The sequence below is a fragment of the Alligator mississippiensis genome, chromosome 3 (assembly GCF_030867095.1).
Source record: "Alligator mississippiensis isolate rAllMis1 chromosome 3, rAllMis1, whole genome shotgun sequence".
NCBI classification, from domain to species: Eukaryota; Metazoa; Chordata; order Crocodylia; family Alligatoridae; genus Alligator; species Alligator mississippiensis.
Genome location: NC_081826.1, coordinates 14,531,543 through 14,556,453, shown reverse-complemented (window position 1 = coordinate 14,556,453; position 24,911 = coordinate 14,531,543). Strand labels below are relative to the sequence as shown.

At 48.5% G+C, this 24,911-nt stretch overlaps 1 protein-coding gene across 2 annotated transcripts in view; it reads right to left on the bottom strand.

The window, feature by feature from the left end:
• The window catches only part of KCNQ3 (potassium voltage-gated channel subfamily Q member 3), a 272,131-nt gene extending 248,718 nt beyond the window's left edge, over positions 1–23,413 (bottom strand). For both annotated transcript variants that reach the window (XM_059723739.1, XM_059723741.1), the window contains exon 1: positions 23,020–23,413. In XM_059723739.1, the coding sequence (XP_059579722.1) occupies positions 23,020–23,306 (287 nt within the window). In that variant the 5' untranslated portion in view covers positions 23,307–23,413. The remainder of the gene's footprint in view (positions 1–23,019) is intronic.
• Positions 23,414–24,911: the final 1,498 nt, after the last annotated feature.

Genomic DNA, 24,911 nt, shown 5'->3' with positions numbered 1-24,911 from the left:
AGAGGGACTTTGTCCGGCCTACAGCAGGTCCCTTGCTCCTGCCTGGCCCAGACGCCATCCATCCCATCTTGCCGCTTCCTGGGCATGCAATGGAGTTGGGGTGGCTACACAGCTGGACTGCCTTTCTAGGCAGACCAGGAGGCAGCAGCAGCTCCTTTGGGCTGCCACCACTGCTGGCCCCAGCCCCATGGTACTGGCAGGGACCTGCACGCACAACCCCAACCCCGGCCCACCCCGCCCCTACTCCAGACTCAGCCCAGCAGAGCGGACCAGCTCTGGACCAGCCAGAGCCTGCGTGCACAGCCCCAACCCAGCCCACCCTGCGCCTGCTCTGGACTCAGCCGCCCAAGCTGAGCAGTGACGTGCGGTGGGCTGGGTCCGTGTGCACAGGTCCCTGCCAGTACAGCAGGGCTGGGGCTCGGGGCAGTGGCAGCCAGAAGGAGCTGCCGCTGCCTGGGCTGCCTAAAAAGGCCGGGTGCTATACACTGCTGGTGGTTGCACATGTGCTTTGGGCTGTTGTGGAAGGCAGGGGGGAGGAAGGGGTGCTGCCCGGCCTGTGGCAGAACTACCTATGTGGCCCATGGGCAAAAATAACTGCCCGTCCCTGCCTTAAGAACTAATAATGGAGCTAACTGTCCTGCAAAAGGCAGCAAGATAACTGACCCGCTTACAGGGTACTTATCCTGGAAAAGGCTTTTGGTATAGAGCACATGACTCATCGTCACTACAAAGTGAGAGGGAGGCCTAGGACAAGAGTATAAGATGGACCGAGGGAACTGCTGTGCATGAACAACTAGAAGGAATCTTCTCTCAAACGATATTTCATCTTCACTGTCCTGGAAATAAATACATAGCAGGTGTTAACCCACCCATCTACTGCTCTGTCTTTAGGCAGACTAAACCACATTGGAGTCCACAGCAATTTTATCTACGCAGGGAGCCCAGTCTGGAACGCACTTCTCCCGAGTCCCACCCCAGAAGTGATATCGTCCATCTCTGGTCCACCAATGGCACCAGCCTCTCTTGTCTATTAGTTCATTTTTTTCCCGCTTCTGCTTTGCACATGGAAAGCACCCTGTAAAAACCTGCCACATCAACAAACTTCCTTTGGATCTCCCTTGAAATTCACCTCCAAGATGATGCATGCAAAGACCTTCATGCTGGCCAGGTACAGGTATGCCATTTATTCTACTACTTGAAACCACTGCTCTGTTAAATCATGCTCTTCCCAGGTATATGTTGTAGCTACCTGCTAACTGCAAGCTCTGAATTGCAAGCTCTTTGCAGCGGGGGAGCTTTTTCACTATGTGTGCGCCCAGTTCCCAGCACTATAGGATCCCCAAGCTCCCACTGGGTCCCATATGTGCTTCTCCATTACAGATAAATAATAATGTAGTTGTCACTTCAATTTATCTGCAGTATCCAAATGGGAAACACTGGCTGAAGGCCATCACACAGACACAGGCTTAGCCATTGCATTCACTATGTACTTGTTTTATTACATGGATGTATATCCCCAGGGAGTCATTTTTTTTATTTCCCCTTATAAATTTTATAAATGCTTCAGAGGTTTAAAAAATGTGCTGTAACACAGATGAATCTCCCCCCAGCAGCTTGATTTCATGATAGATTGGTTGATTCATGAAATATGGCCACTGACTTTCCTTAATCCAACCTAAACGCCGTGGGGAGTTTCTTGCGGACTGCACAGAAAACAAAAGTAGTGAGCTACAGCAGGCCCTGCACTCTGATACGGTACAGCCGGAAAACAGGCTAGGAATGGATGTCACCGAATAAAGCAAAGCAGGTATGCTGCAGCACAGTTGATCCACTTCACTGGGCAAAACACATGCCATCCCTTGTCTTGCCCATTGAAGGCACTGTGGTCTCCCGAGGCTTGAAGGACCTGGTCCTGTGAATCCCAGAAATTCCCAAGCAGGATTGGGGTCCTCAAGCCCTGAAAGTGCTTGTGTTGCTTTCTCTACTTACCTATATGTACCCCCAGGATCTCCAGGGACCCATCCAGGTAAGCAAGGGAAGTCTGGGTTTCCCCAATTACCCAGATGCACCCCCACAGATCCCAAGGGTAAATCTGGGTAACCAGGGAAAGCTCAGGGTTTCCCTGCTCACCCAGACACACTCCTAGGATCTCCAGGGACCCACCTGGGTTAGCAGAGAAAGTCGGAGTTTCCCTGTTTACCCTGACATACCCCAGAGATCCCAGATGCAGGTCCTAGCATGGAGGTACAGAATACCAGGGATTCCCCAAGTCACATGCCTCCATGCTAGGACCATGCAGGCTTTCCCTGCTTATGGAGATGTGCCCCTGGAGATCCTGGAACAAGTCTCCATAAGCAGAAAACCCTGACTTCCGCACTTATGGTGCGGTGCCCCACGATTCCCTGGGGCATCTCTGTCAGCGGGGAAAGCCGAGCAGGCGCTCAGGAGGCTTGAGAGGTCCTCGGGTCCCCATAGCACCTCCCCAAGGTGGCTGGAGAGTACGGACAGCTCAAGCTGCCTGTGCTCTCCTGCCACAGAGCTAACAGATATCCGCCCCAATAAAGTACCAGAGTCTCTTATGACCTTTTGTCGCACCACTGATTTGCCTCTGAAGTGTTGCAACAAAGGGTAGAAACATCTATTTGCTCCCTGTTTGTGCCACCATCAGCATTTTTACAATGGTACAAACGTGACATCAGGCAACATCTCTGTTTCTACCCCATCACAGGTAGCACAAGGGAAATGGTGAAAGCAGCAGAAGTGACAGTGCAGCCAGACCATGCCACTCCAGTCAGCTCTACATTTATGCTCTCTTCATGTTCCCAGCTCCTGAGTCGCATGATCGTTTGCTTCTTTTCCCCCAAAACTCCAGCTTCTGGAGGCAAATGGCTTTCAATGAAAAAGGAAAAAATAAATAAATACAAGGAAATTCCTAGACCGTATAGTTAGAAAGAAAAGCTTGGAAATGTGAGCAGAGTCTACCCCAAACAGGTATAAACCAGAAGGCAAAGAAGAAGAGTACTGACCATATTTATTTAATCTCATTATTCTGAAGTCAGTCCCATGAGGAATTGGGAACCTGACTCACTCCTCTTGAACGTTGGTGGGCTGGCACTGTTGTCCTCCAGTACGTCAAAGTTTATGGGACATGTTGTTGGACGTCACAGCTGCAGCCATGTGACCACTTGCTACCCACTGAAGGACCAAGGTCTCGGTGCTCCCCTAGGAATAGGCAAAGAGCAGCAGCAGGGGAAAGGAACAGAAACACAGCTAAAAAACAGAAGAAATGCCCAATTTATGCACTTGGCTTAGTAGTCCCTTATTATCTATGCTACTAAACCAATGCTGTAGTTCAGGGGCATAGCTTCAACTCAACACATTTTGTTGCTCCTGCCACCTCCCTCTTGACTTTAACCTTTCCAAGCTCTGTTGCTAAATCCTTAAATGATGAGAGTTTCCTTATTCTCTTCAGTGGAGACTACCTGTTCCCCTTTATTTTCTCTTTATCCTTCTCTCAAGGAAGGTCTTGAAGTAGGCCCTACTGAGGTTTTGTTGGTGCACTGGGCCCTGTGCCAGCTGGCAAAAGAACAACATGTACCAAATCTGTACCTCAAGCTAATTCCTTGCTAACTGGGGGCAGTCAAGTGTCAATCACAAACCTGTGTGCCCTGCAACATAACACAAGTGTGAAGAATAGCAAGTGCAAACAAGCTGAAAACTCTACCAGGGAGGTTAACACCCACTCTTACCCACAGATATACAGCATGACCAGCAAGCAGAGCCAGGTTCCCCCAATACCCAACCAACGTGCAGCAGGGCCTTGTTACACCTTATGCTATGAGCCTGACAGATGTTGATCAACTTAGTGCTAGCTTGGAGTTTGGAGCAGTCATAGATTTCATAGACATTAGGGCTGGAAGGAATCTCACAAGTTCATCGGGTCCAGCCCCCTGGCCAAGGGGCAGGAAGTCAGGTGGGGTCAGATCACCCCAGCAAGATAAGCATCAAAGCATTTCTTAAAGGTATCCAGAGTAGGTGCTTGCACCACTTCTGGGGGGAATCTATTGCAGACACTAGAGACTCCTATGGTAAAGAAGTTTTTCCTTGCATATAGTCTAAAGTGATCTTCCAGCAGTTTGTGACTGTTAGACCTTGTCTTCCCTTGCAGTGCCCTGGTGAACAGATGTTCTCCCAGTTCTTGATGCACACCCCTTATATATTTCTAGGCTGCCACCAAGTCCCCCCTGAGCCTTCACTTCTCCAGGCTGAAGAGTCCCATATCCCTCAGCTTCTCCTCATAAGGCCTGTTCTCTTGCCCTCTGGTCATGCCTGTGGCTCTCCTCTGGACTCTCTCAAGCTTCTCCATATCCTTTCTAAAGAGCAGAGCCCAGAATTGGATGCACTACTCCAGCTGCGGCCTCACTGAGACTGAGTACAGCGGAAGAATGACTTCTTGGGTCTTACTGGAGATACATCGGTAGATGCAAGCCAGAGTTTTATTCGCTTTGCCAGCTGCAGCATCATATTGGTGGCTCATGTTCATCTTGTGTTCAATCATGACCCTCAAGTCTCTTTCGGTCATGGTGCTAGCGAGTGCAATACTGCCAGGCCTATAAGTATCATCTGGGTTTTTTCTCCCAAGGTGGAGCACCTTGCATTTCTTCATGTTGAATCTGATCAGGTTTTGATCCACCCACCTTGCAAGCGTGTTCAGGTTGGCCTGAATTGCCAGCCTATCGTCTAGGGTGATCGCACTTCCCCATAATTTGGTGTCATCTGCGAATTTAGCCAGTCTGCTTCCGATGCCTGAATCCAGATCACTTATGAATATATTAAAGAGTACTGGTCTGAGTACTGAGCCCTGGGGGACACCACTGGTCACCATGCACCATGTCAACTTGGTTCCATCAACTATCACTTTCCGGGTCCAACCACGGAGCCAGTTCCCCAGCCATCGAGCCATAAGGTTGTCGAGGCCACGGTTCCCCAGTCACACCTTCAATTTCATGGCACATCTGTCAGGAGTGGCCACAGCTTAACTGAACAGAAGCTGGGCTCTACAGAGCAAAAGATAATCCTGCCTTATAGTGGCGCAACTCTGAGCTGCATAATGAGTACATTAAGTCACTTTAAGGTGTTAATGTGCAGATAATCCAGGAGTTAAGAGCTCCAGGAGCCCCCCAATATTACTGTGCAACAAGGCCCTTAGTCCAACCTGGACAGCCCCTCCAGGTGAGAGAATAGTTAAGTCCCCAGCTCCATTAAATCGGTGAGAGTAACCAGAGTGCCAGTCTGGGCCAACTGGATGACAAAGACCAAAGTCACCTCATCTCACATAACACAGAAACATATTAGCAGATAGGTAGAGCTGTTTCAGTTATGCATTGCAAAGGCTTTCCTCATGAATCAGCACCTAATGCTTTTAGTTACTTTTTTCCAGTGTAACCAAGTGTAGCTCTCCACCTGCACGCTCTTACCCCACATTTTACCTCTTTTAGCCCAGTTATCCCTTTTCTACCTTCTTTCTCCCTTTGACACCTTTCTTTCCCTCCACACGCATTTCCTTTCTGCTCTCCGTCTTTATCACAGGATTCCCTTGGACATGTTCTTTTTAGTACTGATGCTAAATTGGCAGCTGATGGCCTCTTCTCTGCATTCGTCACTGCCCCTGCCTCTGTCTGGTGAAGCACTGATTTTGGTTATTTTTTACTGTATGAGCTATAAAACAGTTTTCTTTTGGCCACAGCAAAGCCTGGACAAGCTAAATGTCCCATGTGCCAGGCCAGCAGCCAGGAGACTGGATATACACCCAAAAATATATCAGTACATTTAATTAATCTCCTTCAGCACAACTGAGAGCTTTACATGAACTGATTTCATGGGCATTAGGGCTGGAAGGGACCTTGGAAGATCATCAAGTTCAGCCCCCTGCCCCAGGGGCAGGAAGTCAGCTGGGCTCATAGGATCCCAGCAAAATAAACGTCCAAATGTTTCTTAAAGGAGTCCAGAGTAGGTGCTTGCACCACCTCTGGCGGCAGTCTGTTCCAGGCCTTGGGGGCTCAGACAGTAAAGAAGTTCTTCCTTATGTCCAGCCTGAAACGGTCTTGGAGAAGTTTGTGACTGTTTGACCTTGTCATCCCTTGGGGTGCTCTGGTGAACAAACGTTCCCCCAGATCCTGATACATGCCCCTGATGTACTTATAGGCAGCCACCAAGTCCCACCTGAGCCTGCACTTTTCCAGGCTGAAGAGTCCCATGGCTCTCAGCCTCTCATCGTAAGGCCTGTTCTCCTGCCCTCTGATCATGCATGTGGCTCTCCTCTGGACTCTCAAGCTTCTCCACACCCTTTTTTAAATTGTGGAGCCCAAAATTAGATGCAGTACTCCAGCTGCAGCCTCACTAAGGGTGAGTACAGTGGGAGGGTAACATGCTGGGATTTGCTTGAGAAGCATCTGCGGATGCAAGCTGGAGTTTTGCTCACTTTACCAGCTGCAACATCACATGGGTGGCTCATTTATCATGGGCGCATTCACACATGCAAGCATGTGCGCTTGCAGCAGCTCAAATAGAAGTGGTGCAAATTTGAGCTGGGACTTTTTGCCTCAAAGCACGTGCTCAGAAATGCACTTTGTTGTGGAGCAAATAGTGCCACTAGGGGCAAAATAACCCTGCCTGGCTCCTCCTGGATCTGCAGCCAGGGGGAGCTAAAGCCCAGGCCCAACACCTGTGCTGTCCCCAGCAGTATAAAAAGATGCCCTGTGCTGTCCCCAGCACTACAAAAACCTGCCCTGGCAAGTAGCTCAGGGCTACTCGCTTTCAGGAGCTTCTGGGGCCCAGCCAATTGGTACCTGGGGACACTACCCCTTGTGCCAGCTGGACTGCTGAAGCAGCCCTGAATGCTCCCTGCACCCTTGACCCACTGCAGCAGTCTGGCAGTGAGGGCTGCTGCCTGGCTGTGACCTGCTGTGCACCTGCCAGACCCGGATGGGGACTGCACAGCCAGTACAGACATCTGCCCCTCTGGGCCAGCTGCCAGTGGGCTGTGGTTGCAGGGTTGGCCTCTGTACGGCACTACTGCCATGTGTGCTCCCTGCCCGGCCATCTGGGCAGCTATCGCATGGAAGATGTTCCAAGTGTGGTGGCCTGCTTTGAACTGTCAAAACATGTCCTCCTGGCCCCATTTGGCCAGAAGGTCAGCCACAACCAGCTGGGTCCAAGGTGCCAGCTCTGAGCAGGCAAGGTCCTGCCACTGGCCTCCCTAGCAGGAATTCTGGTGTTCCCTATTGGAAACCTGAACAATCCCTGATAAAAAAACTCCAAAGTCACTGTGTAAAATACCCCAAATCCATGGTCCTCCACAAGTAAAACAAATGACCACTATAAAGAGAGACAGCAATCAGCTGGACAATGCTTTATTGATATATCTACAGCGTTAAAGCAATGTGGAAGCCTACCAGTGTCTCTATCATAATAATAAAGTGAACTCTAAATACATGTCTCATGAATTCATGAAACATGAATATATATTTTGCTGCCCTCCCACAGAGGCTATGGCCCCCACACAAGGGATACAGTCCCCCACATAAGGGCCCAATGTCCCCTGCAGGGGCTATGCCCCCCCCCCTGCAAGGCCCACATGCCCCACCCCAGCCCAATGGCTGCCCCACCCCCCACTTCCCCACACCCCCCAATGGCTGCCCTGCCAGGCCCCATCCCCCACTTGCACCCCCAGGCACCCATGGCTGCCCCCCACAAATCCCAGGCACCATCAATTTAAATAAATAAATAAATAAATAAATAAAGGAAAAAAATAGGGGGAAAAAACCCAATAAAAAAAGCCTCTACTTACCCTAGAAGCAGGGGCTGGGGGGGCTCCGGGGCCTCCTGGCAGAGCACACCCGGCCACTGCGGCTGCCCCTCTGCCCTGTGCTGTGCGGGCACAGCCCCAGTGAGCCAGACGGCAGCTCCAACTGCCAGCAAGTGCTGGGGGGGTGGATGCTGGGGTTGAGGAGCAGGGATCGGGAGGTGGGGCTGGCCACAACAGGGGTCGGGGAGGCTTGGGGGCAACTGGGGGTAGGGCCGGGCAGGGCAGGGGTCAGGCCGGGCAGGGCAAGGCTGGGGGGGCTGGGGGAGCAGACGGGGCCAGTGGAGGTCCCCCCACAGTCCCCTTCCCCCTGCTCTAGCCTCCCCAACCCCTTACTTAGGGCACTGGAGCCCTGGTGCTGCACAGTCTGGCTGGCCGCGTGTTCAGCACCAGGGCAAGGGGCCAACCACAGAGACGCTCTGGCAGGCAGAGTGTCTCTTTGGAGGAGCCAGGCTCTAGTTGCCTCAGGCCATGGTCCAAGACCATGCCCTGCTCCATATTTTTAAACTTTGTTTTGTTTAGACCTCTGGATATCCAGGGGTCTAATTTTTTCATTCCCACACGTACCTCTTGCCCCATCTCACATGCGCACTGATCTGGACGTGCCCCTTGTGGTCAGTCATGACCCCCAAGTCCCTTTCAGCCGTGGTCCTAGCAGGCGTAGCACTGTCAAGCCTATAAGCATGCTGAAGGTTTTTCTTCTCGGAGTGGAGTACCTTGCATTTTTCAGCATTGAAAGCCATCAGGTTTTCGTCTGCCCATTTTCCAAGCCTGTCAAGGTTGGCCTGGATCACCAGCCTGTCCTCAGGTGTGGACACTTTCTCCCAAAGTCTGGTGTCATTGGTGACCTTGGCCAGTCTGCTTCTGATACCAATGTCCACATCGTTAACGAAGATGTTAAAGAGTATAGGCCCGAGGACGGAGCCTTGGGGGACCCCGCTGGTCACGGCACACCGCAATGATCGACCTCCATCAACTACCACTCTCTGCGTCCAACCTCGAAGCCAATTCCCCAGCCGTCGGACTGTGATGTAGTTTGTAATTACTTTTTAAACAACCCGGGGTTACAGCTAATACTGAATGTCTGGAGAGTATACAACTAGCTCACAGCCCCTGCCCAGCCCAAATTTGCTTCAGCAATTACTGGCTGTGATGAGGGATTCATGGTTCAGAAGGGCTAGGAACCACATTAACCTCCTCCCACACCCAATGTGCAAACAGCTCCAAGCTTGCAGGGGGTGCTCCAGCAATGTCAGCATCACTAGAGATGGGTCTAGTGACCATCTCCGCACAGATGCTAGGGTGAACCCACCTGGAGCAGCTCCTGAAGATCTGGGTTTACCATCGGATTATGAAGTCACAGGAAGTTAGCAATGCTGGTCTGTGTGCATTCACCCCTCTAGCTCCCTTCTTAGAGACGGCATCACAGACAGCACTGCACGAGCACCATGTTGGATCGATCGTACCTTCATAGACTCTGAGATGGGAAGGGACCATCATGTTTGACCTGTAACACATGCCAGAGGACCTCACCCAGCAATTTCTGAATCAAGCCTATATTTTGTGGTTGCTAGATTTAAAGACAAAGTCCTAAAGACACATTGTTTAGTATGTCATTCCAATAGTTAACTATTCTAACCATTAAAAACATGCACCATAGCTCTCGTCTGAATTTACCTAGCTGCAGTCTCCAAATGCTGTTATGCCTCTGTTTGCTAAATTAAAGAGCTCTCTACTGCTTTGTAGGATAAGGAACCAATGTTTTATACTGTGGAACAAACATTTACTGGAGGCCTACTTACCTCAAGGATATTGGCAATTAACTGCTGGTAACGTAACTCAGTGAAGACAAGTGATCACAGATTACTCCATCAGCTTAATTTTTTGTTTCTTCACTCTTCCCTACTACTCATCGTTCCACCAAACACCCTAAACAACTTTGCACCTGCCTCTGCATTTCTCTACTACACCCTGCAAAGATCTCCAAAAGAAGTATCATGGTACTACGCTAGCCAGAGGTGTAGCAGGACAGGGCCACGCTGATGTCTGGGGCATCCCCGGGTCCTGCCATGCCAATTATATCAGAGTAATTGGCCACCGCTCTGGAGGCAGCTGCGTTTGTGCATGCTACATGCACAGCAACCCTCCACCCCACCTCCCCAGCCATGTGGGGGGAGCCAGGCTGTCTGTGCTAAGCGAGGCTGCCTGTATGGCTGAGAGGGAAGGAGCTGGCTGCCTGCACTGTACAGGGGGAGAACACTGCACAGCCCACACAGGGGAGAGGGGAGCAACCACGCGGCATGTAGCCCCTAGGTCCATGGCCCACGTGGCATGCAGCCCCTGGTTATCTGAAAGTTGGACAGTCCCGGGCTGGCATAATTCAAAACCAAACAGAGCACTGCACTGGAGAACACCCAATAGGGTAAAACTCTGCACTACAATAGGAAACAGGGATGAGCACCCACATGCCAAAACTGACTTCTCTGACACCATCACTGTGCACGGCATGAGGCAAGAGCGCTATCATGTAGAGAGGAAAAACCACGTGAATGAGGTAAGATTTGGAGAGAGAAGTCAAAATATGGCTTGTACGGTGCCATTCACAGCATCTGCTTCCGTGTTTAAAATGGCATTGTAAATAGCTTGACATTGATTAATGCTATGGATCTTTGATTCGGAGAGGCTTCCCCTGCTCAAGCTTGTTAACATGAAACATTATTGGTTTGAGTTAATTTCCTGAGACCTGGAGCGAAAAATCTGGGCTGCCAGTTAACTCTGATCAGCGCAAGGAAGGCCAGCCTGTTGGAAAAGGAAAATGGGAACTACAATACACTGTAAAAGTATACAGTGAAATTCTAGCCCCACTGGAGGCAGGGTCAGTTTTGCTGTTCACTTAAACAAGGGCAGGATTTCACATACAGAATATAGGTCGGGGGATCAAATTGATTTGGTGCCCTGGGCCAAACGAGTGGTGTGGAGCTGGTCCACGGGCTGGACTGGCCCTGCATTCCTGATCCACCATGTGTCCCAGCAGCCAGAGTGGGTGCCTGCGTGACCCAGTCCTGCTCTGGCCACTCCAGCGCTGTGTTGCATGGCCCTGAAGCAGCATGTGGCTGCTGCTCTGGGATGTAATGTGGAATGGGCACTGCATGTAGGGCCATCCAATGAACCCATGCCACCTGTGGGTCACTAAGACCTGTAAGTAGCACTGGGGGCTGGATGACACAGAGCTCTGTATCAGTGCAGAAGTCTGCCAGCTATTGTACAAGTTGCAGGATCCAGGATGCAACAATTAACACTCTTGGAATCAGGTGTTATCACCGTCCTAGGTACTTCATGCACATATAAGTCAAAGTAAACCTTCATACCAAGATCATAAAGGTGAGTCAGCAGCACCGCTGGGCATTGAACCTAGGACTCCAATTCCTGATCTCCTCTTCTAAAACCTGCTCCCTGTTGCAACCCTCCCTTCTCGCCACAGCCATCTGCCGGAGCAGCCTGGACTGCAAGGCTGTCAGAGCCTAAGCAACAGCGTGGTCACCTGGTCAAAACCCAAATGCCGAAGAAACAGGGTTGCTAGGTAGCAATATTCCCCAATGAATCTGTGCTGAGCTTGTCCCAAATCCTGGTCCTAAGAGGCAGCTGGTGCTTTAATCAGACTCCACTGTAGATATAAATACACACGCTCAAGTCCCTGGTTAATAAAATTCCCCCAGCACCGCTCAGCGGAGCAGCCACATTCATGCAGGCACGCCAGCAGAGCTCCAACTCCAGCAATTACCAGCACCTCCCTGCACCCGGTCCCCTGCAACTTCAGCCAGCGGTTCTTTTTGTTCCCTCCTCAGGGCCTAATTGTTCCTCGGCACAGGCAAGAACAGGACCTTCAGGAAGGTCCTCTGAAAAGGTGCATGATGGGCAGTCACCAAGATAATCCTTGGTGGCTTTTGCCTACTGGTTTAAGATCCTGTGAGAGTGTATCTTCATTACCACATACAGACAACCTTATAGCCTGTCTTGGGAATGGTCCCAGACCCACCAGCCACATTCAATGAAAATCCATAAGCCAGATCTGGGCTTGACCTAGGCTGTAGCTGAGAAGCTCTGCCCAAGTTCATGGTCTGAGGCAGAATCTGCTCCTCCCCCAAGGTGCGTTTAAAACTTCCCTGGGCACCAAAAGCCCCAAGCAGAAGTCTGCCAGCTGCCACCCTACAATATCTGCTCCCAACTTCAAGCCCTTCCCCCTGCCACCACGTCCCACCTCTAAAGTCCATAGTTATAGCCAAACACAATGAGAGAGGCAAGCAGTAGATAAACCGATTCCTAAAAGAGCTCAGTTTGAGGAACATGAAGCACAACATGGATGGCTTTGTTTCAGGCTTCAAGGGAAGCTTGAGACACACAGCTTAGGAGACTTTGACTGGTTAAGAATAACCCACCAGGTAAATCCTCAATGTGAGTTTAAACTGGCCACATCTACACGTGCAGCAGACTGAGTAGTTGTTACTGCGTAGTCATTTAGTACGTGCTTATGCAAGTACTAAACAACTGCAGAGTACCGTCGTCACACGGTTTTTGCCCAACACTTCTGCGCAGTACCAATGAGCTACTGTGCAGTACCATCACCACGTGATAAGTGTCTGGGAACACTACTGCATCTACGGTGCAGTTGATCGTTGCTGCTGAGCCATAGTGTCTAGTGTAGACGTGCCCACTGACTTCTAGATGGCCTTGGACCAGTCTCTTTAAGTGACCACCTCCTTCCCCATTCCTGCTGTAGCCCTTCCCTAACCGAGATCACTAGTTTTGGGCATCCTTGACTGAAGGCACAGAAAGAAATTCTTTGAGGCACTCTCCACTTTGTAATTCATGTGCTGGTCCTCGGTCTTAGGTCAGAAATAACTTAAATTTGATGAACATCTTTGTTCTCCATGATGTCTGGGAAGTGGGATTTACGAAAGGTGGGTATTTTAACTTTCAGTATTCTTTGGCTTTTTTAATAAAGGACAGGAATAAGAACATGGATTTATTTCCATTAATGGGCTGAATTTTCTAAAAAATTATCAAACACAAACAGGCTGGGATACAAAATATGTGAATATGGATATCTTAGAAATAAGCAAATACAAAACTGTAATGCAACAGTTAGTTATAGAGGGAGAAACACAAATAGATGCCTGAGGTTCAGATTTGATAAAGCAATGGAGTCGGTGCCTCAAAAAATTCTACTCCCGATATTAATTCAGGACATTCTGGATATGAACCCCCTTACGTGAAGTGAAATTTGGCTTCAGAATTTTAAATAAATAATAAATAACAATGGATTAAATGAGTGGCGAGGTGCAGTATCTAGTGAAGTGCTGCAGAAATTGCATTAGTTCCAGTCTTATTAAATACTTCATTAATCTATCGAAGTGAACAAATTGTATACTAATGAGATTTGCAGATAATATGAAACTAGGAGGAGTTGCAGACACCACTGAGAGCAGAAAAACATAGAAAGGACCTAGGCTCAAAACATGAGCCTAAAATAACTCAGATTCCATTTGACAAATGCAGCTAATTGGAAGACATTCAAAATACATATTCATTGATAAGTAGTAATGCAGAAAATATAGATATCAAATAAAATGCAGAGGTAGCAGCAATGCTACCAATAAGGTACAAGCATATCATGTGATGAGTCAGGAACTATCACAGAGACAATCTGGGGTGATATGCAGCAATTTCATGTCACAGCCTCCAAAACTTCCTAGGGCACCTGTGCTGGAGCCACACCTGTAATGCTGCACGGAAACATATCGACAAACTGGAGGGAGCTGAAGATCGAGTTCAACAAAAACAGTCAGGAGGCTGGTGCAAAGAGCAAGCCTCACCCTGAGAGGTGCTGGGCTCCTATCACAGTCAGGTGCTTAGCATTTCTCAGGATTAGCTGCATTAAAGGGAGGTTGGTTAAGCCAGGAGTAAACACAAGCTATTGTACAAATGTACAAATGGTGGCATACAATTAGTTCAGTTTGTTCACTTGGATAGACACTGGTGCCCCTAAGTCGGTGCCCTGCTGGCCTCCACTTAGTTATGCTAACGGTTGTTGCTGCATTTGGTCCAGTTCCCCTGATGGCTCACTGCCAGACCTCCATGACTGCTACTAAGGTGAAGACCCTATGGGCATCTATACACATGCTCCGGGGTGGGGTGGGGTGGGGTGGGAGCCCTTTAGAGCCACTCTAATTAAAGCACCTAGAACATCATGTGTATTCAGTATCCCACACTTCAAAATGGCAGCAGAGGCTCTTGAACTAAAGTTTGTTTGATGAGCTTTAGTTAAAGTGCCCCCGCTTATTTAATTATTCCAGGTGGGTATACCTAGGAGCGAAGCTTGGGAAGGGCAGCATTAGGGGCAGCCTAGAAATCTGTGGGGAGCTGTACCTTTACAAGGGCCTCTCCAGATCTGGGTGGAAGCAGCTGCTGTGCTGTGCAGAGGCTCGTGTTCTGCAACGATGAGCTACTGGAACCAAGGTAAGGATTGAAGGAGACCTCCTCTTCTGAAGGAGTCATATTGCTTGGCTCTTGGATCACCTACACTACAGCACCTCTGCAGCTGTAGCCGAGCCAGCATCACTGTGTCGGTTGAACCTCCTACTGGAGGTGCAGCACCTGCTAGATGTGTTAAGCTGGTATAGATGCACCACCTCCCTGAATGACACAAGCTAATCCAACAAAAGCTATTTTCTGCGCTTGGTGTTTCTGATAGAGCAATGTCGGCTCGGAGGGATGATCCTTTCCCACCATTAGCTCATATATATCTGCCAACCAAAGCTTGCAGCATACACCAGATCAGAGTAACTGCTGAATGCCGCAGAGCTGTTCCTTGAGAGGCTCCTCAAAAGCAAAGAGGGAGGGGGAGGTAAAAAAAAGTAGGGCACCTATACACAAGCCGGATGTCTGCTCCGACACATGCTATTAATCAAGTCTGCTAATTAACACACTCCAGCAGCCGCCACATCATGTCTATTCAGCATTCCCGCACTTCAAACTGACGGTGGGGCAATTTAACTAAAGCTCATTAAACAAGTTTTAATTCAAGCAACACCGCTGCCATTTTGAAGTGTGGGAAACTGAATATACATGACATTGTAGGTGCTTTAAGTAGAGCAGCTCTCAGAGCCACTCTAAAGGGCCCCCCGCCCCACCCCAGAGCATGTGTATAGACACCCATAGCGTCTTCTCTTTAGTAGCAGTCGTGGAGGCCCGGCAGTGAGACATCGGGGGAACTGGACCAAATGCAGCAACAACCAGTAGCATAACTAAGTGGAGGCCAGCAGGGCACTTGCCCCAGGCAACAACTTAGAGGTGCACTAGTATGGCCCCCTTCGGCCAGAAGGTTTCATTATGGCAAGAACAGCCCTGCTCAGCCCAGCCACAGGAGCTGGGTAGGCTCAGCTCAGCCCTATGCCCAGTGCTGGACCTGGGGAGGGAGGGGAGTGGAATGATGCCTCCCCTCCCAGGAGACTTTGCCATGAAAAGGCATAGCCCTGCACTGGGGAGGCAGGGGAGGGAGCCAACAGGGCACCTGGAGCAGTCCCCAGGTGTCTGAGTTAAGAGAGTGGGGGCAGGTAAGACTCTGCTCCCACCTGCTCCCCCCATGCCCCTGCCACTTCCCAGTGATCAGCATGATCTCACCCCCACCCTCTGCCCCAGGCGCTGAAAGAACTTGCTACACCTCTGGCAACAACGTTCCCTATAACCAGCGTGCAATAGCAGTCCCTCGCTCTACTCAACTGAAACTTGGAACCCCAATAGTTACTCTGGGGTCTCAACCTGTGCCCCGCAGACCCCTGGGGTCCACAGATTATGTCTCAGGGGCTCGTGAAACACGACTGTGATCAAAAGGATGTGAATATCCACACTAACAATTCAGAGGGATCTGCACCTCCATTCAAAATTTTTTACAGGTTCAGAAATGAAAAAAGTTTGAAAACCAACTTCGATTCTATTTAGATTGGTTTCCCTAGGAACCATCCCATAGTTGAAATTAAGCACTTGCTTAAATTCTTTGCTGGATTAAGTCACAAGGAAGTACTCTAATTCGGCCTGGAAGGTCTTTCAAAGGGGACCATTGCCAAATTAAGTCAATCTGAACCTAAAACTCCTTCTATGTCCCTTCCTACACACATGTTGATAAGCCTCCCGGGGATCGCTTTAAAACAAGACAGAAGGCAGCATATATTTAATGATTCTTGAACCATACTCTCTATAAAGCTATTAATATTTAAGTTATCCCTTTTAATACTGTATCTGCCAGAAGCAATTGTAGGAGCAATGCCTCCATATCTTCATCTCTCTGAAAAGTGCTATCCACAACGAAAAGGGTATACCGAGATAGTAAACAAAAGGAATAAACACTATTATTTATTTATAGGTTCTCCTACAAGGTGGATAGTATCTGACCATCCCTAGTAGCATGGCTGTGTCACTATGGTTCCTGACCTAATTTGCTTCAGACCAGGGCATCAACTAACTTGTCCCAAGTATTCAATCCTTTGACTTTGTTTAAAACAAGTTTCTTATAGCTGCTAAATTGGATCCAAACTACTTAAAACCGGATCCTGTTTAGAGATGTGTATAGCAGTAATAATCAGCCTTTAGGAAAGCTTGGCACATGTATCCCAAGGCAAAATTTGTTTTTTCCACACCAAAAATACATGTTTGTATACAGGTGGGAGGTTGGTAGGCCTGAGTTATACCAGGAGAGAGCAGGGTCTAATATGGAACTCCCTAATTTTCTATTAGATTTGGTTTTAATGCTACTTCAGGAGTTACAGAAGCGTTAAAACACACAGAGAGGGTGGAGATATCCACTGGCCCTTTTCTAGAAACCCTCTCTCGGTTCAGTCACAATAAAACCCACACACGCACGCAGAATAAGAGCTCCTTCCCTCCAGATAGCCCAAATTGATTGCACCCAGGAAAATTCAGGTGTCATTACAGACTGAAAGAATCCAACGCGAGAGAAACAGAACAAAGTCTTGATGCTAATTTCAGCACCATTCACTTCTCCCTGATGGATCCTCGAATACGAACCCAGACTATAGGTACTATGGCACCCAAGTCATTCCTGAGGGGTGCATAGCACTGGGAGAGGTACTTGACTGTCAAACTGTTTCCTGTTTGCCATTTCTGGTATTCAAGTGGCTGCACTTGAATTGGCTCACATCTATTCCTCTCAGTTGGGTCAAAGCACATGGAGGGTTTCGTTCCCAGTTCAACCAGTGGCTGCCTCTCATAACTGACATAGCGCCTGATAACAGTGTCATTTACAGTAGCTGATGATGCGAGTCCTTTTTTTTTGTTGTTTGTTGAAAAAATGGACCTTGGACGGTTCAGGGGCTGAGTTCCCCCAATTTTCAGTGAAACAGAGCATGACTACACTGGGGTCAAATGTGTGACAACAGCTTGTACAGACATCCCTAAGCCAGCATCGGTACTGTTGGCAGAGTAACCACCCAGCACAGTGCTCAGCGTAGGCCAACAGCCTTAGCCTTTGTCCAGCTTCTCTGGAGGGTCTGGCCGTCCAGGTGGAGCTACATGAGATATATAGTATATCGACACGAGATGCAGCTCCCCCCAACCCAGGACTGTAGTGCAGACCAGGCCTTGGCTGCTGCTGTAGCTTCTGAAAATAGGAAGCCGAGTCTTAAATCTTAAAGAAAATGTTACTCTGCAGTTACTGCAGTTGTAGCATTATTAGAAGCCTACCATGGCTCCGCTTTTCTTTCTCCTTTATGTGAGCAATGCTCCAGGTATCTGCAGCCAGCAACTGACCCATGTAACAGTGCCTGCATACAGCACTCGACATACAGTCGAATGACACTAATTCACACAAATAGCTGTTGCTGCCTCCCCCAGCCTCAGCAAAGAGGTAATAGCAGAGGTGTGCAGCGAGCTCTCCAATTACCAAGACTTCATTATTTTCACGAAGCGTACTATGAAATGTTTATTGGTGCATTAGGAAGTAATAGCATCAATAATTGAAACTGAGCTACAATTGTCAAAATAAAGGACAAAAGGGGCTTCCACTAATGGGAACGATTTGTTACCGCATGGATTTACTGTGCGGGAAAGCAAAGCCAAAGTCGCTCCAGGAACCAAGCAGGCAGGCACAGATATACTTCCCAAGGAAGCAATATAAAACATTCTCCCTCCCCTTCGACCCAGTAAAGCTACCAACCCATCCTGTAATGCTATTACCGCCTAGTGGTTAAACATCAGTAGCCCCTGATACCATCTTCCCCCACAGGGTACAGGAGAAAACAAATGTATGACCTGTGTGACTGCAGATCCTCAAGCTGCACTCAACCTGTTCCCCAAATCCCATGTGTTACCTTTCAAGGGCACCCTGCAAAAGAGCTTAGCTCTCTGCTGAGCAGCCGTTTCTTTTGCACAGAGGAACCACACTAGTCCTGCTGCTTGGGGAGACTGTGAACTCCTCTTTCCCCTTAGGGACCAACCCAGCCCCTGTGGATTTTGCTGAAAAACTTAGCCTGGACATCAGGGATCCTTTGCTCAAAAGAGTCATCCTTACTCACTCCAGACCATCTGAACTAAGTGGCCTATCTGGAGTCTTTGGCTACAACAAAACTGCTTGTTTGAGTGTACAACTCCAGCGCTCAAAGGCACAAACCCTTTCAAAATCAGTATAGTGTCTCCCTTTCCTTTCATAAGTTTCTACTGAAGATCAAAACACAGCTTGAAATTTGATGGTTTGCCACATCCTGCAATATTGAGTAATGGTCTTAAAAGCCCAGTTCCCGGAGTCAACGGATTAGATGACAATCTCAAAGAAGAGGAAGGGAAGGGGGCCGCTTACTTGTTTAGTTGTTGCTTTTTAAATACATTTCTAGTCCTTGTGATTTTAGAGAAAAGCTTGAACATGAATCCAAAAGATTTACATAGGAATGTTTTAGCATTGACACCTGACATTTCAACATTTTGCTTTAGCGACACTGAAATATCTTTAGGGGAAACGATTGTGTTCCTTGCATTTTTATGCAGCCAAGGTTCTTTGGGTGTATCTGATATGTTTTATTAGACCAATTTAAGTAGTTGGGCAAAAATTTAAGCAAGCTTTCGGGTTTAAAAACCCTTCGTGAGGCTGAGGAAGTTTCTGCAGTTGGTGTATTTTTATAACATTAACTGGTCTTCATAATTTAACAGCACTTAGCGACAAGTACAAGGCACTAATGACTTCTGTGTAAAGCTTTGTCCTTAAGACTTTTTGTATGGCCACAGCCAAACTTCATGCCATACTTTAATCATAAGGCACCATCTGAGCCTGAATGGGGCCACCATGCCAGAGACCACCTAGCTATGACCCCTAGTTCAAGAAGAGCTGATGGTGGTGATCACAGCTATGGCAGAATGATTAAAGTGCCTTGCTACGGCGTCCGAGGTATGAGTTTGGGCTGCAGTCTGACCTTGTGCTGACAGTTGTCCCTGGTTAACCTAACAGTAAATGGATCATCTGGGCTATTGGGTCAAAGGTGGCTGGACATGATGTTGGCCACATGATGCCCTTGTGGGCTGCTGACTGCAGAAACTAAAATGCCTTAACCATGCCAGCCAGATGGGCCACTTAGGTGAATTGCTGACTACAAAGATAACAAGCCTGGCCATGTGTTTATGGGCCACTGTTTCTAATGGCTAAGCAGCATTAAAGGAAGCAGAAATGGCATCTATAATGTGATTCTCTAGAGTGCACGGCCTAATTCTGTTCCCCTTAAGATCGGTGGGAGTCTTACCCTTGGCTTCTATGGATGCAGTCAGCCCATCTTTGAGGTCTTTCAAAAACCTCACCCAATACACATTCCTACTATTAATTGTAAATGGGAGGAAAGATGTCTGAGACAACCACTTTATGAAAGAACACCAATGGAAAATTTTCCACAAATTTCAGTGGAAAAATGGGTTGCCGGTGAAAAGGTTTTGGACAAAGACCCCACTTTGTGCAGAATAATGTCAATTTTCCACCAAAGATAAACCAAAACTTTCTATCAATTCAGAAATACCACTGCAGGGCTTCACTTTATATAACATCCATTCATCAGCAAGCGATGTTAGATATTACAGCTATTCTACTGACTAGCGGTGCATTCTCTTAAATATAAAGACTAATGTTACACTTGCAAGTCCTGCCACAGCGTCACAGGTGTATGTGGCGTTACCTCCAAAGAAGGTAATTCAGGAGGCTCGTTTAATGTTTTTAGAGAGCACTGTATGCATGGGATTTAAGAAGTGGTTTAAATAAGACAAGAGTGGATCACAGACGGATAGACTCTAGGGACTGCATGAAAAATGGGGGTAATTGCACACAGACTTCCCAAAGCCTCATGTTTTAAAGTCACTCATCTCAAATTCAGAAACCAAAATCCATTGGTTATAAAATACCAAGCAGAATGGAGCAGCTAGAGCCTTCATAGAAAGCAGTTCTCCCAAATTTAGAACACACCCCAATGCCGACCTTCATACATTTTTCCCAAGTTAAAATAGCTGCAAGAGCAAACCAATAAATGCCATATTAACCGGGGCTTAGTAACTAGATACCTAAAACCGCATGCGTGTCCTAACCATACATATATCAGGGAAAGAATAGAAATAAAATAACGGGAGGGAAGGAGGGTTTAGCAATAAGTCACTGTACAACTACAAAGAGCCTTCTCAGTATTGAACGTGATCTCGCACCCCTTCCTCAGGCACAGCACCCAGGCGCATCCATCAAGGATTTGCCAAGGGGAAGGATTGCAGCCCTAAACTCAATGGGTCAAACTCACAGGAGGAAATCTAATCCCAAGATTAAGAGTTGGCAGGATCCAGCCACAAGTCTGCAGTCTACACAGACTAGAGTACTTTCGTTGTCTGATAAATCAACCAACTTCAGTACCCACTGCTCTGCTCAAGTCCGAACATGTTTGGTGGACACCACAGCCTTTCCTAAAACCGACACCTGATTTCCACCCACTTTTGCCAGCACATCCAGACAAGGTTCTGAAACAAAATGCGTTTTAAAAGGGACACTGTCAACTTAAGAAACACATGCTGTAAACAAATTTGGGTTTCTATTACTGAGATCAGCTTTGATGATTTTGAGAGGCTATGAATAGCAAAGGGTGGAATACAAAGATTGCTATTTGTTCTCCGCTTGTTACATTTCGCAGTTTGGATAACGAAAACCAGCTAGAGTCAAGTTTGGCTTTTGATCTGGGACTTGATGGTCCCTAGTGCTGCAATGGTTTCGATGCATGCACTGCAGAAGGATGGCTGTTTATTGGAAAACAACTCTGGTTGCTTTTATTTTGGAGCCTGATGTAGCATTTTTATTGGGCTCAGGGTGCCAACAGTTTGTGAAACGTGCTTAAAAACACGTTATGCTAAAATGAAGCTGGCAGCACTTTGATCCTTAGAAAATCTGTTAGAATGAGCCCTTGCAGCTTTGGCTCTCTCCACTTGCACAAAATACCCGGGTTTGAACATGTGCATCCCAGAGAACGCGCTTGTACAACAGTATAAAGGCTCCAAAGATAAATGAGAAGCTGTTTAGCAGCTCCTGACCCTGGCAAAACCATGAGACCAGCAGAACTGCAGCCAGTCCTGAGCCCCTTGTTATTTTCTCCTGGCAGAGAGCAAGTTTGAAAGAGCCTAGAATGAGAAAGCAAAACAGCTGCACAACCCGCATCTTCTTGGGGAAAGCATAGACACCCCCTTCAGGGCAGCAGAGGCTGATGTAGATACAGCTACAGATTGGAGAGATGGAGTTACAGCTAAAGGTATAGGCATGATAGATATTGCTATTGCTATAGATGCAGATACAGCTATAGGTATGATAGAAATAGATACAGCTAAACCTATAGATACAGATGCAGATATAGATTAGATTATCTATAGCGATAGCTATATCTATCTAATCTATAACTGCATCTATAGTGTACCTCAGATGCAGATATCGCTTAGATAGATACAGCTATATAACTATAGGCATGACAGATATCAATATGCCTATAGATGCAGAAACAGCTATAGGTGCAATACGTATAGATAAGGTTATAGCTGTCCATAGAGATGCAGATCTAGACTAGATAGATATAGATACTGCTATAACTATAGGCATGATAGATGCAGATACAGCTCTAGGCATGACAGAGATACAGATGCAGATCTAGACTAGATAGATACAGCTATAGCTATGATAGATGCAGATACAGCTACAGCTATAGGCAGGATAGATACAGCTATAGCTATACATCCAGATGCAGATTTAGACTGGATAGGTACAGACACTGCTACAGCAGTAGGCATGATGTAGATATAGCTATAGGTGCAGTTACAGCTATAGCTATCGGTATGATGGGTGCAGATACAGCTATAGGTAGCAGAGATACACCTATAGCTATACATACAGGTGCAGAACTAGACTAGATAGATACAGCTACAGCTATAGCTATGATAGATGTAGACACAGCTATAAGTAGGATAGATATAGATACAGCTACCGTTATACATACAGGTGGAGAAACAGCTACAACTATAGGTAGGACAGATACAGCTGTAACTAGACATCCAGATGCAGATCTAGACTGGACAGGTACAGATACTGCTATATCTGTAGGTATGGCAGGTGTTGATACAGCTATGATACATGCTAGATATAGATATAGATACAGCTATGATACATGCAGTCACAGCTACAGCTATAGGTAGGACAGACAGCTATAGCTGTACATCCAGGTGCAGATCTAGCCCGGGTCAGTACAGACACAGCGACCGCTATAGGTAGGCTAGCTATAGATACAGCTACAGTTATACAGAGAGATGCAGATCTAGACTGGGCAGGTACAGATACTGCGATATCTGTAGGTAAGACCGATGTAGATACAGCGATAGAGAGGGCAGATCTAGATACAGCTGCAGCTCTCGGGGTGGCCGATGCGGATACAGCGACAGGAGGACAGGCACAGGGTAGCTGTGGGTGCAGCCCGGGTGGGCAGGACCGATGCAGACCCCGCCGCGGCGGGACACGCGGGTGCAGACCCCGCGCGGGTGGGGACAGGTGCCCGCCCGCCCGCTCCCCCCCGCGGTGTCGCCGTGCGCGGAGCCTGACTCACACGAGGCCGTGGTAGAGCAGCGCCCAGCCGCGGGGCCGCTCCAGCGCGTCGTAGATGAGGGTCTGCGCGCGGCGGCAGCGGGCGCGGCGGGCGGCGGCGGGCGCGGGGCGGCCGAGCGGGCTGCGGGCCAGCAGCGCCAGGCCGGGCGGGCTCCTGCGGCCGTCCCGCCCCGCGCCCTCCAGCAGCCGCGCGCCGTCCTTGTCCGCGCCCGCGCCGGCGCCGGCGCCGGGCTCCGCGCCGCTAGGCCCGCGCCCGCCCGCCGCCGCCGGCCGCGCCTTCAGTCCCATGCTGGCGGAGCGGCAGCCCGGGCAGCCCCAGGGCCATGGTCCCCCCGCGCCCGCGCCCGGGCCGCGCCGCCTCGCGCAGGCAGGCGGACGGGCAGGGTGGGGAGCGCGGTAGCGGCGGCGGCAGGACCGCGCGGAACCCGGCCCGGCCCGGCCGAGCCCCCGGGGCGGGGCCCCTTGTGCGCGGACAGCCAATGGCGGCGCCGCCCCGCCCCGCCGCCCGCGGGGGGGCCACTCACAGCGCCGCGCGCGGGGGAGGGGGCGGGGCCGGCAGGTGGGCGCGGGCGGCCGTTGGCGTTGAGGGGGGGGGAGAAGGGAGGGGGAGCTGGGGATTCCCCCCTCCCCTCCCCTCCCCCCGCGGGGGAAGCCCGGGGGCGGGGTGCCCGGCACCCTGCGCGTGCACACACGCACCTGTCACCCTGCGCGTGCACTCACACGCGTACAGCTGCACACCCACATGTCCCCCCGGGTGTTTTCACACAGACTCACACCCGAATGCAGCTGTTCTCCCCTGCACTGTACACGCGTGTGCACCCCCACCTACTGATGTACACATGGACCCCCCCCACCCCGACCCTAATTGTCTATGATTCCGTGATATTTGTGCTCACATACATACATATCTATACACACACATATCTATACACACACATATGGGAAAATATTATATGATATCTACATTTTCCAATATAATATACTTCTATATATCTATATAGATATACATATATAGATAGATGTATTACATTCACCTGTATATAGATAGATAGATGTGTGTGTGTGTGTGTGTGTGTGTGTGTGTGTGTGTGTGTGTGTGTGTATAAAGAGATGCATAATAGCCAAAATGTTGTTTGGATATGTCTTGAGCTGGGTATTATATATAATACCCAGCTCAAGACATATCCAAACAACATTTTGGAAATTATATGGAAAATATAGATATCAAATATAGATATCATATATATATATATATATGCATAATTTATTGTATCCTATATTTAATATTCCCCCCTATGCATAGTACTTCCATGTGTATGTATGTGTGTATATATCTCTCTCTCATATATATTGGAGACCTTCAAAGAGTTTATATAGAGATTATTTTATCGCTAGATAGATAGCTATATAGATAGATAGAGATCCTTTTATATGTATGTAATAAAAATCAATATATAACAGAGAAATAGCTTTAGATGATGATGATAGATAGATAGATAGATAGATAGATAGATAGATAGATAGATAGATGCTTCAAAAAGAAGAATGTAGAGTTTCTTTTTGAAGGTCCAGATATGGGGAAAAGTAATACACAATACATATTTCCATATCTGGACCTTCAAACAGAAACAACCCAACCCTGCCGGCTGTAGAGAGGGAGACCCGCAGAGCTGCTCCCTCGGGCTGCTGTCTCACCCACGGGTCCTCCTGGCTCCAGGACTCTGCCACGACCCCCAATTCGCAAGAGACTACCTGGAAGCCAGATAATAAAATGTTAACACGGTTTTGTCGGCTTTTTGACTTTCACAACCACCACATCGGTTGTCAAAAAGAGGGAGACAATTGTATACAACTGCTTTAAAAAATATATCTAGCAGGCAACAGGAAGAGGTG